Source organism: Narcine bancroftii, chromosome 6 (genome assembly GCF_036971445.1).
Source record: "Narcine bancroftii isolate sNarBan1 chromosome 6, sNarBan1.hap1, whole genome shotgun sequence".
Taxonomy (NCBI): domain Eukaryota; kingdom Metazoa; phylum Chordata; class Chondrichthyes; order Torpediniformes; family Narcinidae; genus Narcine; species Narcine bancroftii.
The window spans coordinates 127,327,769-127,343,832 of NC_091474.1; the positions used below are offsets into that span (position 1 = coordinate 127,327,769).

Below are 16,064 nucleotides of genomic sequence, written 5' to 3' on the forward strand. Positions count from 1 at the left end.
GAAGAATGAGAAATGAGATTGAACTGTGAATCAAAGAACTTTTCTTAAACTTACACACACATTACATACACATGCGCTTAGAATTAGAAGGGGGTTAAGTTGGGTTAGTTAAGTTAATAGAGATAAGTTAAAGTTTTATTCTGTCCTCATGTTTAAAGATAATTTAAAAAAAACTTTTGTTTAAGTAACTACTTGTCTTGGTGAATGTCTATTGCTGCTGGGGTTTGGGGTCCTTTGGGGGTCATAACACTGGTAAATCACTTCGATGGGCGGCATGGGGGGAGTGAGACTACAGTGATCCTCTCTGCCACTCTTATAGTTCAATGGATTGATCTCTGATGCATTTCTCTATACCACTCTGTGATGCAGCCAGTCAGGATACTCTTGATAGAGCTCCTATAGGAAATTGACATAATGGTGGATGGTAGCCTTGCCTGCTTCAGTCTTCTTAGGAAGTGAAGTCACTGTTGTACCTTCCTGACAAGTGAGGAAATGTTGTATAGGTCACTAGTTAAGTGAACTAGAAGGAACTTTATGCTCTCCACTCTCTCTACCACAGTGTTGTTTATGTGTGATAGAGGGTGGTTGTTCTTGGTGCTCCTGAAGTCCACAATCATCTCCTTCATCTTGTTCACGTTGAGATTCAGGTTGTAACTCATGCAGCATACCATGAGATTTTCCATCCCTTCTCTGTAGTGTGACTCATCGTTGTTACTGCTGAGGCCAACTACTGTTATGTCATCTGCAAACTTTATGAAACTGTTTGAGCTGGATCTAACGATAAAGTCGTGGATCAGAGTGTGAACAGGAGCAGGTGGAATACACATACTTATGTGTGTCAGTGCTCAGTGTGATATTAATAAGTGTTTGAAAGCGGTTGATACAGTGCAGGAGAACTTTAAGAAATTGAAGAGGCATTTTTTGAATGCAGAGATCAAATAGAAAAGAATAGAGAAAAAATGGAAAAAGTGGAAGATTCTTTCACAGGATGGGAATTCCAGAAGAGAGAGTTGTTGAAAAAGATTGATTCCTTGGAAAATTAAAGTCTAAGTAATAGTGTGAAGATAGTGGGACTTCCAGAGGATATTGAAAGCAAGGATATGCTCAAAGCTTCATTGAAGAAGTGAAACATCCATATAACTGGTGGGAACCTCCGGTCAATGACTGCTTAAAGTGGAAAAGGGGTATTCAGGATGTCATTGAAAACTTTGAGACAATGTATGTGAGCAGTAGATTGAGTACATCACTCGCAAAATACCAACCCACACAAAGCTCCTCCCCAACTAACCCCTGCCCTTATCTGCTGTTCTGATATTTATTTCAATTGACATCTCAGACCACAAAAATCAGTTATTCTTTATCTCGAGTGACAGACTATGAGGAAGAAGTATTTAAATTCATGTTGTTTGAAACCAAGATAAAAGAAATACAGGTATGGATCTTTTATGGTTATTCTGTGGTATCTTTTCCATTCTCACCCAATTCCCACTTTAAAATCATACCTGATGCTTATCACCTGTTACTCTGTCTATGGCTATAATGGCTTTTAACTTTTTTCTCTCTAATAATTACTTTGGTTTCTTGATTTTTTGGACCTGTTAAGTGATTCTTTTTTTTAAAAAATTGAAATTATGCCATTAACATAGTTCAGCACCTGGTATTCCTGGTGGACCTTGGAGTCCAGGATCTCCTTCTCCTCTTCTACCTTTCTCACCTTTCTTGCCAGGGATTCCTGCAAATAGCAATTATTGACAATATGAGAACTGCTGATGTAAAAGGATAATTTTAAGATGCAACTCCCAAAACCAGCCCTGAAATAAAATGATGATTATTAACCAATGATTGAAAGATAATGAATCACAGATTTGTCGATTCGCCTTCATATCCCCACGCATTATCCTTTACAAGTGATGAACCAATTTTATTTTGATTGGTGTGATTAGTTCTTTTTCAATCAGCCCCAACCAGCTTTGTGTAAGATATTAACTGCACATGGGATATAAAAAAGTTTTTTGGTTCTGAGCCCTCCAAGAGTCCTTGAAAATCTGTGACTGGAAATAGCTTTCTTCTATGTACCTTGTCTAAATCAGTTTTGAGTTTGTACATTTCTATTTCTCATTGGATTCAATTTTCTTTGAATTTTGAATTGCAGCTACTGCCTATCATTGTTTGCATGCTATGTTTTTTTTTTGTTTATTAGGATATGAATCAACTTGGTTTTAAACTTTCTCTCAATATGTCCTGCCACTTTCAAAGACTGACACGTGGCAGAAAGCTGCACATACAGGACAAAGCTAGAATCACAGGCGTTCCACTGATAGGGTACCAGGGATTCCACTTACTTTGCCTTACAAATTCTAACTGAAAATTCCAAATCTGCTTGCATAGTCCACAACTATTTGCAGAGACCTTGTTCATCAATGATAGATACCCAAGAGGTTCTTATAATAATGCTTTCCTCTTGCAGCTGTTAACAATATCCTCAAACTTTCAGCCACTAAGCAGCACCAACTGTTCACTGGTTCTTGCTTCCACTGGTAAATCTGGCCATAGCAGCAGAGTACTTTCACAAAGTGAGGCTTGGAACAGAATGCTTGTTAGAGGAATCAGGTATCAGGTACACAGACTATGTAGCCTGCCCACTAGAGCTGGTTAATCATTTTCAGGAAGGGATGCTGACTTAACTTTGCCTATCCTGCCATTAGATTTGGAAGACTGTACTTCTTTAGTGGGTTGAGTGTGACATTAAGAAGCCTTAGTAAAGCTGAAGTCAATGAGCATTAAAGGGAAACACTCGGATGATGGGAGTGGTGCATCAAACAAAGAAAAGTGGCTGTAATCATCCATGATTGATCTTCCATCACAAAGACAAAAGTGGGGATGTGTATCAATATTTGAACAATGTTCAATTAATGGAGAATTCAGGAAAGGGGCAGTGAAATTCTAGAATTAGTATTTTTAATGCTAGGACAGGTAAGATTGATGAGCTTAGATTGGCATACTGGATACTTACTTTTATTAGGACATAGAATATAAAGATTGAAAGGTCTGCAGCTTGAATTCTGGGTACTGATTTTGTCAACATACAATGGGAAGGACATGATTGAACTGGAGAGGGTCCAGTGGAGATTCACCAGTATGTTGCTAGCAATGGAATGTTTCAAATAAAAGGAGGGTGGACAGTCTGTGTTAATTTTCCTTGGGATTGAGGAAGCCGAGGGCGAACTTGATGAAGGTGTACAATGTGAGTGACATAGAAGGTGTAGGTGGGAAGAAACATTTCCCATCACAGAGGCATCGAAAACAGAACAACATAGTTTCAAGGTAAAGGGCAACAGTTGTAGACAAGATCTCAGGGAGAATGTTTTCATCAGAGGGTGAGTGGAATCTGAAACACGTGTCTGAGTAGTCGTCTCATAACATTTAAGAAGTATCTGGATGAGCACTTAAATTGTCAAGCATAGAAGGCTACCATCCACGTGCTGGTAAATGGTATTGCTATAAACAAATACTTGATGACCAGCATTGATATAGTGGTCCGAATGTATGCCAATAATGTAAAATCCTGTGTTTATACTGCATGATTCTATTTCCGACATAGCAAGTCGACAATTGGCAAGTAAAATCAAACCACAAATTGCCACTTCCAATAAGAAAGTCACTGACTACCTACCCTCAACATTTGATGGCATTGTTATGTCTGAGTCCCAAACCATCAATATTTTGGCAATACCATCAATCCTTGAGGTCTTTATCTTTGAATAATTTTTCTCTTTGTTGGCCAAATGCAGTGCTGTTATACCGAATTTTTAATTTTTTAACTTTTCTTTTTATTTACAGCATGGAAGAAGCCGATTCCAGCCATTTTATATCCATGCTGCCCAATTACACCCAAATTAATTGAAAACTCCATAATTGAAAACTCCGTGTGTTTTATGGAGGGTGGGAGGAAACCAAAGCACTCAGTGAAAACCCACACAGATATGGGAGAATGTTCAAACCCCTTACAGACAGCAGCGAATTCAAACTCTGGTCGCCGGCACTGTAATAGCGTCATGCTAACCGCTACACTAACTGTGCTACCCAGTAAATGGAGATGAATTTTGTTATCAATATGTGCCTTCACTAAGAAGCGGATTCAGGAACATGGAATTTTATTTTCATGTGTTTCAGTGAACTAGTCAACAAACTTGATATCTGAATGTGCATAAGCATTGTCTGCATACTGCGATTCAATGACAGAGGATGATCTTAATTCTGGACTGGAATTGATGAAAGCTAAAGAGTCCAGTGACAAACTTATTCGATGTGATATGCTGAATTGCAATGAGGAAAATTGAAAAGAAAGTTAGTAGGAGCTTTGCTCTACCCCAATCTGCACTGGAAGTAAGTAGCTGATGATTTTGTGGATTGCATGTCATTGTATCATGGACGTGGAATAACAGCAAACTTTGCAGATAAAGATTGCTTTGAGAATGATTCTCCATCATCCCTCCTGGTTGACGATCAAAAGGTTTTATAAGGTTGATAAAATCATACACACTGGTTGGTTTTGCACCCTACAATTTTTTTGGATTTGTCAGGCAGACAAGATCATATCATGGTCCACTTGAAGAAAAGGAGCTGGAATTTCTCCCTCAAATTTGCCCACAAGTCACACATGCTCCTTAGTTGAAGTTAAGTCAATACGTGATCACTGTCAATGCCAAATTCCAGAAGTGCCTTCACTGCAAGCATCACAATAGATCAAGGAGATAGTTTCATACCACCATTTTAAGGTAAATTAAGGATGACCGTTAAATGCTAGCTTTCACAGCAATATTCAATAACAATGAGTGATCAAAATCACTTTTGCATCATATCTTACTAAAGTCAGAATAGAAACCAAAATCAACATAACAAACCACATCTATCCAATCATAGCAACCAGAAAAATGAACATCAAGTATCTTGATAGCAAAATCTTATGATTATTCTGCTCGTATGTCTGCTCAAATTTCTTCTTGTAAGATGTAACTCTTCTTGTGAGTTCTCGGAAGAACTCATACCAACAGCAGTTTCCCCCCACTAAATCTAAAGCAGAAATGTTGATTGATGTTGCTGATGGATTATGAAATAGGTAGAAAATACAATTTATTTAACTGAAATATTCACTTGCAAATTTTATACTTCCCAGTTCAGTTGTCTAAATGAACATTCCTGAATAGCAGAAATAGTTGCTTGCAGGTGCTGAAAGTGAGATTGTTATTAAACAAGAAGTCTGCAAATGATGGGGTCGAGTGCAATACACCTAATGCTAAGCAGGCCATTCTGTGGAAGCTGATGGGGTGGTAGGTGAAGACCAGGGGAATCTTGTCCTTGTTGCATCTTGGTGCATAAGGTGACAGGGCAGATGTAGCTGAGAACTAAGTCAATGCAGTAGAGGGAAAGCCACATTTTTTGAAGAAGGAAGACATCTTTCATGCTCTGGAATGGAAGACCTGCTGAGTTTCTCCAGCATGTCTGTGTATTGCACTGAAAGTGAGAAGTTCATCAAAGCAATATTCTTTTAATGGTGTGTCTTCTAATTGTTTTTATGCTAACTCAAATTAATCATTGGCATTATTGCTTGATATCTTTAGCAGTTTGTCATGATGTGTTTTGAATCAACACACAAAGCAAAGTGAATTACACTTCTGAAATTTAAGCTCATCTACATACATGTTGAAAATCAAGTGGACGTCAATGTGACCTTTAATGAAATTCAGTATATTAATGTTTGAGATATGCAAATAGAAAAAAAATAGAACGAAATAGAAGGAAGTACTGATAGGAGGAGTGGTTGAAGTGGGATGCAAAGAGGCTTTTGAGCATAAAATTGAGCAAAGAGCAGTCAAAATAATTAGCATGTTTTGACACTCAAGACTGTTTTTAATGTATCTTCTAATTATCAAGCCTTAAGATTAGTCTCTGCTACTTTTTAAGATGGCTGCATTTAAAAAAAAAATGAACTGGCATTCCACTCCAGTTCTACTCTTGATCAATCCATCAGTTACTTCAGCATAGATTTGGTTTAATTATTAGAGATTACTTTGTCAAATGTGGCTCAAAGAAACATCAAAGTGACAGCTGTGTTTCATGAGCTTCATAGCAGAAATCACCTTATATATATTTTTCAGACTTACCCATGTGTCCTTGGATTCCTGGAGGACCTGGTAATCCTGATGGACCTGGTTGACCTTGCTTACCATCCAAACCTGGATGGCCACTTGGACCTCGGCGTCCTGGTAATCCTGGTTGGCCTGCTGGGCCTGGTGGGCCAGATGATTTCTTGCATGCTGGGCAGTACCAGAAGTTTTGATTTCTTTGGTTTTGCAAAACTGAATCCAACTGAGCTAATATGTTAAAAAATAAAAGGCATGGCAGTAAGAAATCATGTATTAAACCACATAAACATACCGATCATATAGCAACTATATCAGGTCAGTTATAGAGTAAATGACACTGATTGCACACTCCTGTACTCTCAATGAGAAACTGTTAAAATGAGCAGCACACACTGGAGACCAAGGATGAAACAATACTGACAGTAATGACCTATTTCATTCTTATCTTGTGCAAGGACAGTTTACAATTAGGATTGCAAAGCTGAGGGACCATCTATTTTGCTACGTACGTGAGCAGAATTACTTAGATATGTGCTTCGCTGTCATTTTTGTAATAAAGTTAGCCTCCTCCTTGATAGGAGACCGTAACATTAAATACCAGGTTTGAATTTAGCAGCTAACCTGTAATGACATGCAATTGCAATGAATTTCTTGGAGACTGATGACTTATTAATAAAAAGGCATCAATTTGAAAATTTATGTCTGTTTCTATCTCGACTAATGCTGTCTGACTTGCTGAATGTTTTCTGTTTTATTTCAGATGTATAGTATCTGCAGTAGTTTGGTTTTGGATATTTGAAGGTTGACAATAGAAAAGACATTAATTGAATGATTGATAGCCAGCGCTCTACACCTCAAGTATTTTTCTTTTTTTACTGTGACATTTTCTTGTTGGCGAACAAGAACCACAGAGTTGCAACTTCAAAATAATCCACTGATTATGGCATGTGTTGTGAATGGCAAAAACTGCTGTAATGTAAACAAGCATTTTATTTCTTTACTATCATGAAACTTTGCCGACTTTACCATCAATATCCAAACCCACAAATGAAAAAAAAAAATGCAGTATTATCTCTGAGAAGTAAATCATGGTAGGGCAGTTTTCTACATGATTTATGAATGAATCATCACTTACCTTTTCTCCTTCAAAGTCTATGCTCTAATATAAGCATACATTGATCCCATTTTCTGGGACTGCTCAATACTCTGTTAAAACTATAAGCTACAAACACCAGAATCCTAAAACAAGTAATCCAATTATTGTCAGAAATATGATCTGTTGGCAAGAACCCTGCCATAAATACTTGAACTCACATTAATAAGATTACATACACAAATTTACAACAACCAGACGATCTGCTAGTCATCATATATGAATTCATTTTCCAACTAGTGGAAATGTGAAAATTAAGTTGTGGGAAGGTTTAATTTGGCATTAACCAGGCACAAAATGGACTTTTAATGGAGATTTTCAGACTGACAATTTAATTGCCTATGAAATTTGAGGTAACAATTACTCCTCTGGAAGTCATGTATTGTGGGGAGAGGAAAATCTCAGAGCTCCCAGGATCATAAGAAAATAGACTGAGAAAAAAACTTCAAACTGCCAGAATACCAATAAGGGATGTAGGAAGATGTCTAGGATAAAATAATGACAAAAAAAGCAAACTTACAAGTAAAAACATGAAGGAATCGGTGCTGAAACAAGAGACGGCACCTTCCAAAAAGTTTGGCAGCTGCATAGGAACCACATAGGAGCACGGTTATGATGAGGACAATTTTGTCTTGGGACCTGGTCCGCTCCCAATTCCTCTACAATTCTGTGGGGTGAGGGAGGGAGTGGGACGGACGAGGGGTCCACCTCATTCAGCCAAGAAAAGTTTTTAAAAATTGGCCGATCCCAGGCTGCTGGGCTAGGTCAGACCTATAACTCCCTGATGATTTAATCTCTTGTAAATGTTTCCAATGTCTTAAATGTTGGGTTGAATGTTGGGAGAATAGGATGAGGAGAGGGAGAGAGAGGGAGGGGTGTTAGGCTTGGATTTGATAGAAAAAACTTGCATAGATTGGATAAGAATAAGTTGCAATTGGTATAGATTTGTAACTACCAATAATGATACAGTTGTAAACTGTTTGAGTTCAAATATGAAAATAAAGTATTAAAAAAAAAGAATTACTCCTCTGATAATCATTTACAATAATCAATCATTTATCTATTCACTCAACTTACAAGGCAAGATTCCGCATGATAGGCTGGTCTGGAAGGCCAAGCTGCATAAGATCCAGGGTGAACTGGCCAATAGGTGTAGAATTGGCTTGATGGAAGGAGCCAGAGGATAGTAGTGGAAGGCTATTACTCAGATTAAAGGCTTGTGACAAGTGGTATGCCACAGGGATCGGTGCTGGGCCTATTGTTAACATTAACAACTTGGATGACAATAATAGTTAGCATGGTTATTTAGTTTGCAGATGACACCAAAATTGGTGGCATAATGGTCAGGGAAGGTTACTGAAGATGACAAATGGATCTAGATGAACTGGAAAAGTGGAATTTAACTTGAACAAGTATGAAGTGCTACACTTTGGGAAGTTAAACCAGGCAGGATTTACAATATAAAGGGTAGGATCCTGAAGAGTGTTGTAGAACAGTGTTGCTGTACAAGAACATACTTCCATGAAAGTGATGACATAAGTAGATAGGGTGGTGATGAAGATGTTTGGCTTGCTTGTCTTCATTGGTCAGGGCAAAGAGTACAGGAACAGAGAGGTCAGTTCTGGAGAGGGTGCAAAGGAGATTTACCAGAATGTTACCTGGATTGGAAATTATGACTTATGAGGTAAGGTTAGCAGATCTTGGGCTTTTATCTTTGGAGCAAAGAAAGATGAGAGGTGATTTAATAGAGGTCTACAAGAGTACTCTAGGAATAATCGTTAATGAGTGATGTTGGTCTGACCTGTTTCGGACCAGCATGACTGCATTCATTAATGCATGGTACAGTCTGTACAATACAACTTTCTACACCAGCTGTCCCTTATGTTTAAACCAGAATTATCAGACCAATGGTTCAGATGTGGCATTGTGTCAGGAACCTTTGTGCACAAAACCTGGACATGTACCAAGGTTAGACCCTTTTGGGAGGAACTAGGCCAAGTCCTATAAAAAATTATAGGTAAAGAATTCCTGCAGAACCCAGTGTTGTTCCTGATGGGAAACATAATGGACATAAGACTTACAATGAAGCTGTCCAAATTTCAAATCCAATTCATAATGGTCACATTGGCAGTTGCCAGTAAGAGCATAGTGGTTATTTGGAAATCCGGCTCCTGCTGACCATTGCATGCTGGAACACAGAAATGCAAAGCTGTGTTCCCCTGGAGAAAATTACTTATAACTTAAGAAAAAAGTATAACACTTTTGTGAAAATTTGGCAACCGTACTTAAATTCCATAGGAGCATGATTAGTGTGGATCAGAGTGCCTCACCACCCTACCTCCCCCATCTATCCCTCAATCGATTGTGGGCGCATCCCATTCCAACCGTGAAAAGTCAAGAGAAGAAAACAGCCTGAGCACTGGCTGCCATGTCATGACAAACCCATAAACCCCTGATATATGTTTCATACCTTTGTTGTGAGTGTCTTGAATGCTGTGTGTAACTGTGGTTAGTTAAGTGTTAAATGTGGGGGTTGGGGAGGGAGGGGGATGAAAAGAGCTTGAACTCCACAGAAAACTGTATAAAATGGATTGTAAATTGTAATCAATGCAGATACTGCTAACTTTGACACTGATAATGTTGATAACTGTTTTGAGTTTAAGTTTGGACAATCATAAATAAAATATTAAGTATGGAGGCATAGATAAGATTGACAGTCAGCACTTTTTCCCTCCAGGGAGGGAGTAGCATATACAGAGGACATCTGTACAAATTGAAGGGAGGGAAGTTTAAGGGAGACATCAGGGGGCAGTTTTTTTTTTAAACACAGAGTTGTGGGTGTCTGGAATGCATTGCTAGGGGTGTTGGTGGAGGCTGGAACATTAAGGGAATTTAAGAGGCTCTTAGACAGCCTCATGGATTAAAGAAAAATAGAGGGTTCTGAGGTAGGGAAGGTCTATTTTTATTCTGGTAGGTATATATGTGCTGGCACAACATTGTAGACTGAAGGGCCTTTACTGTGCTGTAATGTTCTATGTTATGTTATTAATGTACAAGATGTTGGTGAGACTGCACTTGGAGTAATGTGCGCTTTTCTGACCACTCATTTAGGTTTTGTAAAAAATGTGTGTAGAAAGTTTGTCTCCTGAGGAGAGTTTCGCCAGAGATGGACCAAGTGAATTTGAGATTGGGGTGAAATTTAGCAGAAAAGTGAATAAAGTTGACTAGTTCATCATGGATGCATGAGGAAGCACCAATGTAGTTGTCAATAGTAGTGGACCAAGAATTGAGGAGCCTTGCCTGTGTAGGCTTGCAGCACAAATAGCTCCAAAAAGCCAACAAAAAACACAGGCATAGCTGGGACCCATACAGGTACCTACGGCTACTCCTCTAACTTGGAGAAAGTGGGTTGTGTCAAAGGAGGTTATTGAAGGTGAGTCAAAGGAGGTTATTGAGGGTGAGAATAAGTTTTGCTGAATGGATAAGGGTGGTGGTGGAGGGGGACTAGTTCGGTCCGTTGTTAAGTAAGAAATTGAGGACTTTGAAACCTTCTGTATGGGGGAATGGATGTGAGAGAGATTGTGAAAATGAATAAATGAATTTATTGAAGAGATGGAGAGTATGTAAGGACTCATGGATGTAATTGGGGAGGGATTGGTCCAGGGGAGGAAAAAATGGAGCCAAAGTAAAATGATACTCGTTTGTTGGGGCAGGAGCAAACAAAAATAATGGGTCTGCCTGGATCATTGGGTTTGTGTATCTGAGGTAGGATGTAGAACCTGGTAGTGCAGGGATGGGAAATGACGTTGGTGGCCATGGGAAGGAGATGACCAGAAGTGATGAGATGAGAGACGTAGGTGAGACAGTGGCCTGATGTTTTTTGTTGGGGTCCTGTTGAAGGGGTAAGTAAGAGGAGGTGTCTGAGAGCTATCGTCTGGCCTTGGAAAGGTAGAGTTCAGTGCATCAGACCACAACAGCACCACCCTTGTCATAAGTTTGATAGTGAGAGTGGGATTTGTGTGGAGAGAGTGGAGGAAGAGCATTCAGAGGGGGTGAGATTAGAATCAAAGAGGGGAGTGGTGTTGAGATGGTTGATGTCTTGGCAGCAATATAAAGATTCACAGTGGGCAGCTGGCCAGGACGATGTGTCCAAGAGGAGGAAGAAGGCTTACGGTGGGAGAGGGGGGCTTAAGTGTTGGGGGGGGGGGGTGAAGAGTCGTGGTGGAAGGGGTGGGCATGGAGACAGAGACAATGGAAGAAGAGTTCGAATCGTGGTATGCATTAAACTCATTGATGTGTGGGCAAAGGGGGATTAAGGCACAATACAATTCTGTTGTGAAAGCCAAAGAACCAGTGTACCTCCTGGATGTCCTATTTTGAGCTGTTGGGAGTGTACTGAGTTCTTCTTATTTAGCAGTATGATTGAAAGAAGTTAAAGTACTTGTATCCGAAACCAAATTCTAACATTAAATGAAGCCAGTTAAATTGGCATAAAGGATACATAGATGGATAGGATAAATTATAAATTTTCCCCAGAAATAAACAATTGAATAGACAAGGAATATTTCATTACATGCAATAAATGTATTAAGAAATAAAATTCATTTGTGGCTCAATGAAAAAAAGTTAATAGCTTTTCTGAAGTTAATAGTTAATAGCTTATATTACTTAAATAGATCATTAGAAAGGAAATCAACCATGGATGGTTAAAAAATGAGCCAGATTCAGAAGATCAAAGAACCAATAATGAGGAAATATTAAAAAGTGATTGGCTTATGTGGGCTCCTTAGCAGCTGAGGAAGGAAAAGTTGGAGGGATTATTGAAATAGCTATTACATCTGGGTTCACAGTGAAAAGACTCAAATTTACTGTAAACTTGGGAGAAACCTAGTCTCATGAGCATGAGATACTTAATTCAATACAAGTAGAGAATGTACTGCAACATTTAAGGGGGCTAAGTTAATAGGCTTCTGGACAAAAAAAGTTCCAAGATTCTCAAAAAGATGGTTGGTGTGATAATGAATTCATCAGTTATGATTTTTCCATAATTCACTACATTTTGGAAATGATCTGATATTTGGTATGTTCTAAATATATTAAAGAAAAGAGAGAAAAAGGGAATAGGATTCAAGATCATTGGCTGCCAGTCAAATGCTGGAATCTATTATTAATTGGGCAATTCTATGATTAGACAGAGCCAAAGTGGTTTTATAAAAAAAAAGAGAAACACCAGTTTTCTTTTCTGCAGCAACAGTTCCCTATAACACATTTAATTTCTTCATCCCTTAAACTATCCTCTGAACTGGCAGGTAGTTCCATCTTTCACAAACACAACTTAAGTGGATGATCACAGATGGCACTCAAATACTATATTGCTTTTTGGATCAGATGTCATCAGCTCTTTCAGTGGATGATAAAGATTTCAATGTGTTTTTTTTGATTTCTCTTATTTCATTCATGTCTAGTTTTCACAATTTCACCCCTTTTTCTGGAATCACAACAAATTTGGATTTAACAGGCTTCCAATTACCTAATTTTCAATGCCATGCTTCAACTGATTGGTACAATTTCTATTTTCAATAATACTTTGAAAATAGTGGACCTTTTTAATCTCCTACCTAACGTATGATTATACACCAGCCAGGAATGGGACCTTTTCTCCTGTTGGTCCCATTGATTTTTCTCAACCATCTTAACATCATTTATCAGTATGGCTCTTTTCATTCTGTATTTTGTTACTTCTACAGTCCCACATTTACTCTTCACTATTTTCTTTGTAGAGCATTTCTTTGGGATTGAAAGTGACTTACTTCCACTTTGGTCATATATGTTGTTTCAGAAACCAACCCCCCCCCCCCAAAAAAAATGGGAATCACAAACCCTTCTGTAGATTGGGCAGGTGGAGGCTATTGGGAGGGATGGTTTTTAAGTTGTCTTCTCCTTTTGCTGTCCATGTTGGGTATCAACTTTTCCCCTGGAATGATCTTGAGGTTTTCAATACCATCCTGAATGCTACTTCTCCACATAGGGGCCAAATATTCCCAGGAGTCATTTCATCAGGGAGGCTTTGACTTTCCACCATATATACTATGATGGATTAAACGACTCTGCTGTTCCCTTACTGCCAAGAATAACAAATCCTCCTGCAGCATAATGAGTCTTTCTCCTTCTATCTCTATCTAAGATTCAAATTGCTCAGTAGGACATTCTACCATGACACACTTCCAATTTAAAAGCTGGTTAGTTCCACGTCCCTGCTCTTTCTCAATGATAAAGAATATTCTCAATATTCATACAATTAAACAAGCTGCTTTTGAAAATTACTTCTGAATTTGTTTCTACCACCCGTTCAGGTAAAACCCAATTATAGAAAACCTTGTCTCTCTTCAGGTTCTTTTGCTGAGTCGATCATGGGCTCTGATCTCCTATCCACTGAAGACATCTATGCAAGGTGCTGCCTTAAGAAGGCAGCCATCATTATAATGGATCCCCACTGTTCTTGGTGCTATCTTCAGGAAGTTACAGAAGTCTCAAGTCCAGCACCATGAAGTTCAAGAACAGTTTTTTCCCCAAATGGCTATCAGGCTTTTGAACATTCACTTACCTTATTAACCATAAATTACCCCAGGACCACAAAAAGATCTGCCTGCACTGTTGTAGCATTTCATTTCCTGAAAATTTTTGTTCTTGCACTAACTGTGACTGTGAAAATTTATTATCCATCCATCTTTTATATTTATAATTCTTTATGTACTGGGGCAATTTCATGTATAGTATTGTTTTTGTATCAGTTTGGTTATAGCCAGTAAAGAATGTGATTCATATGAACATTGCACTTATGTGTATGACAATAAACTCATTATTATAATTATAATTTAAAGCAGTGGTTCTCAACCTTTTTATATACCACTTTAAGTATTCCCTATGCCATAGGTGCTCTGTGATTAGTAAGGGATTGCTTAAGGTGGTATGTGGGTGGAAAGAAAAAGTTTGAAAACCACTGTTTTAACCATACCAAATTGACTCATTATGTGCATGGTTTCATAACTTTAAAGGAAATGGGCCAATGACAATTTTTAATTAAGCAAAATATTTCAATATCAATTGGGTCTAGAGCAGTGATTCTCAACCTTCCCTTCCCACTTACATACCACTTTAAGCAATCCCTTACTAATCACAGAGTACTGATGGAATAAAGATTACTTCAAGTGGTATGTGAGTGGAAAGAAAAATGTTGAGAACCACTGGCTTAAATCTTTGTCATCTGGTCAGGCTCTTTTACCAGAAGTAACATTTTCTTGTATGTGTGTATCCCTGGGTTACAAACACCTGACCACTCCTCATTTGTTCAATGCCACCCCTTATTATAATTGAGTTCCAATTGGGTGGCATGGTTGGTGTAGCAGTAATGCAATGCCTTTTCAGCACCAGTGATTGGGACTGTACTGGGGTTCAAATCTCATGGTGTCTGTAAGGAGTTTGTACATTCTCTCCATGTCTGCATGGGTTTTCCCCAAGGCCTCTGGTTTCCTCCTACCATTTGTAAAAAATGTGGGTGTAGTTTAATTGGCTGTAAACTGAGTGACATGGACTCAAATTGACCTGTTACCATGCTGTATGTCTAAATTTAATTTTTTTAAAAAATTCCCATGGAATTATTACATTCAAAAGTCTGATATGAACAGCAGTACTAGTTTCCTCACATTACACTTTTAGTAATTGTTCTTTCTCATCAGTTTGATGTATGTTTGTTGTCACAATACAATATTAAGTATTGGTTTATCAATATGAAGTGATTTTTGTGCATCTTTTCCAGTTTAGACAACATCAACCAGTTTGTAACCCAGGGATGGCTTGCAGCATATGCAAACATGACTTTTTTCAATTAAATCTCCCCCTTTGCCTTCTCTGATTGAAAGAAAACATTCACAGTTTCTATAATTTCTCCACATGATTGAAGTTCCACTTTTATTTCTGCTTATATATTTCAATGGAAAATACAACTTTAAAACTCTGATAATCTGTTAATAGATTGGAAATGTCAATAGTTTGACATTTGATTTCCATGTTCCTCTGAAACTTATCCTGAGCTCTGCTGAAACCAGAGCTCCTCTTCTCACTCTCCTCTGAAACTCATCGCAATGCTGTTTTTTTGCACATCCTTCTGAGATCACTGGAAAATTTATTACAAGATCATGAAACATCAAAAAATACATTGAAATTATGCTGGGGAATCAATTGGAATAATGTCCATTAATATCCAAAGGCACTCTGGAAAATCTGCCTGCCAGTACTACCAAAGTCTGGGGTAATGCTGGATGATTGGAGTTTTACAGTACACAGAACCTTCTCTTTAAGAATAGCACTTGATAAAGTCCTTTATGTGGAATATGAATGTCAGATAAATTTAGCAATGAAAGGATTAATGCTACATACTTACTTCTAAGAACATCCATGCAAATATCTCGGATGTATTGATCTGAAATGAATTTTCCCTGTTAAAAGAGTTTGGCATTAGAAATCAGCAATAGTGCAATTAACAACAAATTAGATCAAACTATTCTTACAAATACACCTACAGAATTTCCTTTTGGTCCTGGTGGTCCCGGTATTCCTGAAAGTCCATTGTTTCCCTTATGACCTTGAGGCCCAATTCCACCAGTGATGCCAGGTTCTCCCTTTTGACCTTTTATGCCTTGAGTGCCTGGTGATCCTGATTCACCTGTCTACAATTAAAATGCAACTATTAACAATTAAAGAATTTA

At 38.2% G+C, this 16,064-nt stretch overlaps 1 protein-coding gene across 7 annotated transcripts in view; it reads right to left on the minus strand.

Annotated features, from left to right (window-relative positions):
• Nucleotides 1-16,064, minus strand: part of LOC138736468 (collagen alpha-1(XXI) chain-like) — a 330,315-nt gene that overhangs the window by 65,906 nt on the left and 248,345 nt on the right. For all 7 annotated transcript variants that reach the window (XR_011340296.1, XR_011340298.1, XR_011340295.1 and 4 more), the window contains 4 exons: nt 15,879-16,025; nt 15,740-15,794; nt 6,165-6,374; nt 1,655-1,732 (listed from right to left, as the gene is read on the minus strand). Coding sequence is in view for 1 of the 7 variants with exons in the window: in XM_069886041.1 (XP_069742142.1) it covers nt 1,655-1,732; nt 6,165-6,374; nt 15,740-15,794; nt 15,879-16,025 (490 nt within the window). In the remaining 6 variants the exon portion in view is untranslated. The remainder of the gene's footprint in view (nt 1-1,654; nt 1,733-6,164; nt 6,375-15,739; nt 15,795-15,878; nt 16,026-16,064) is intronic.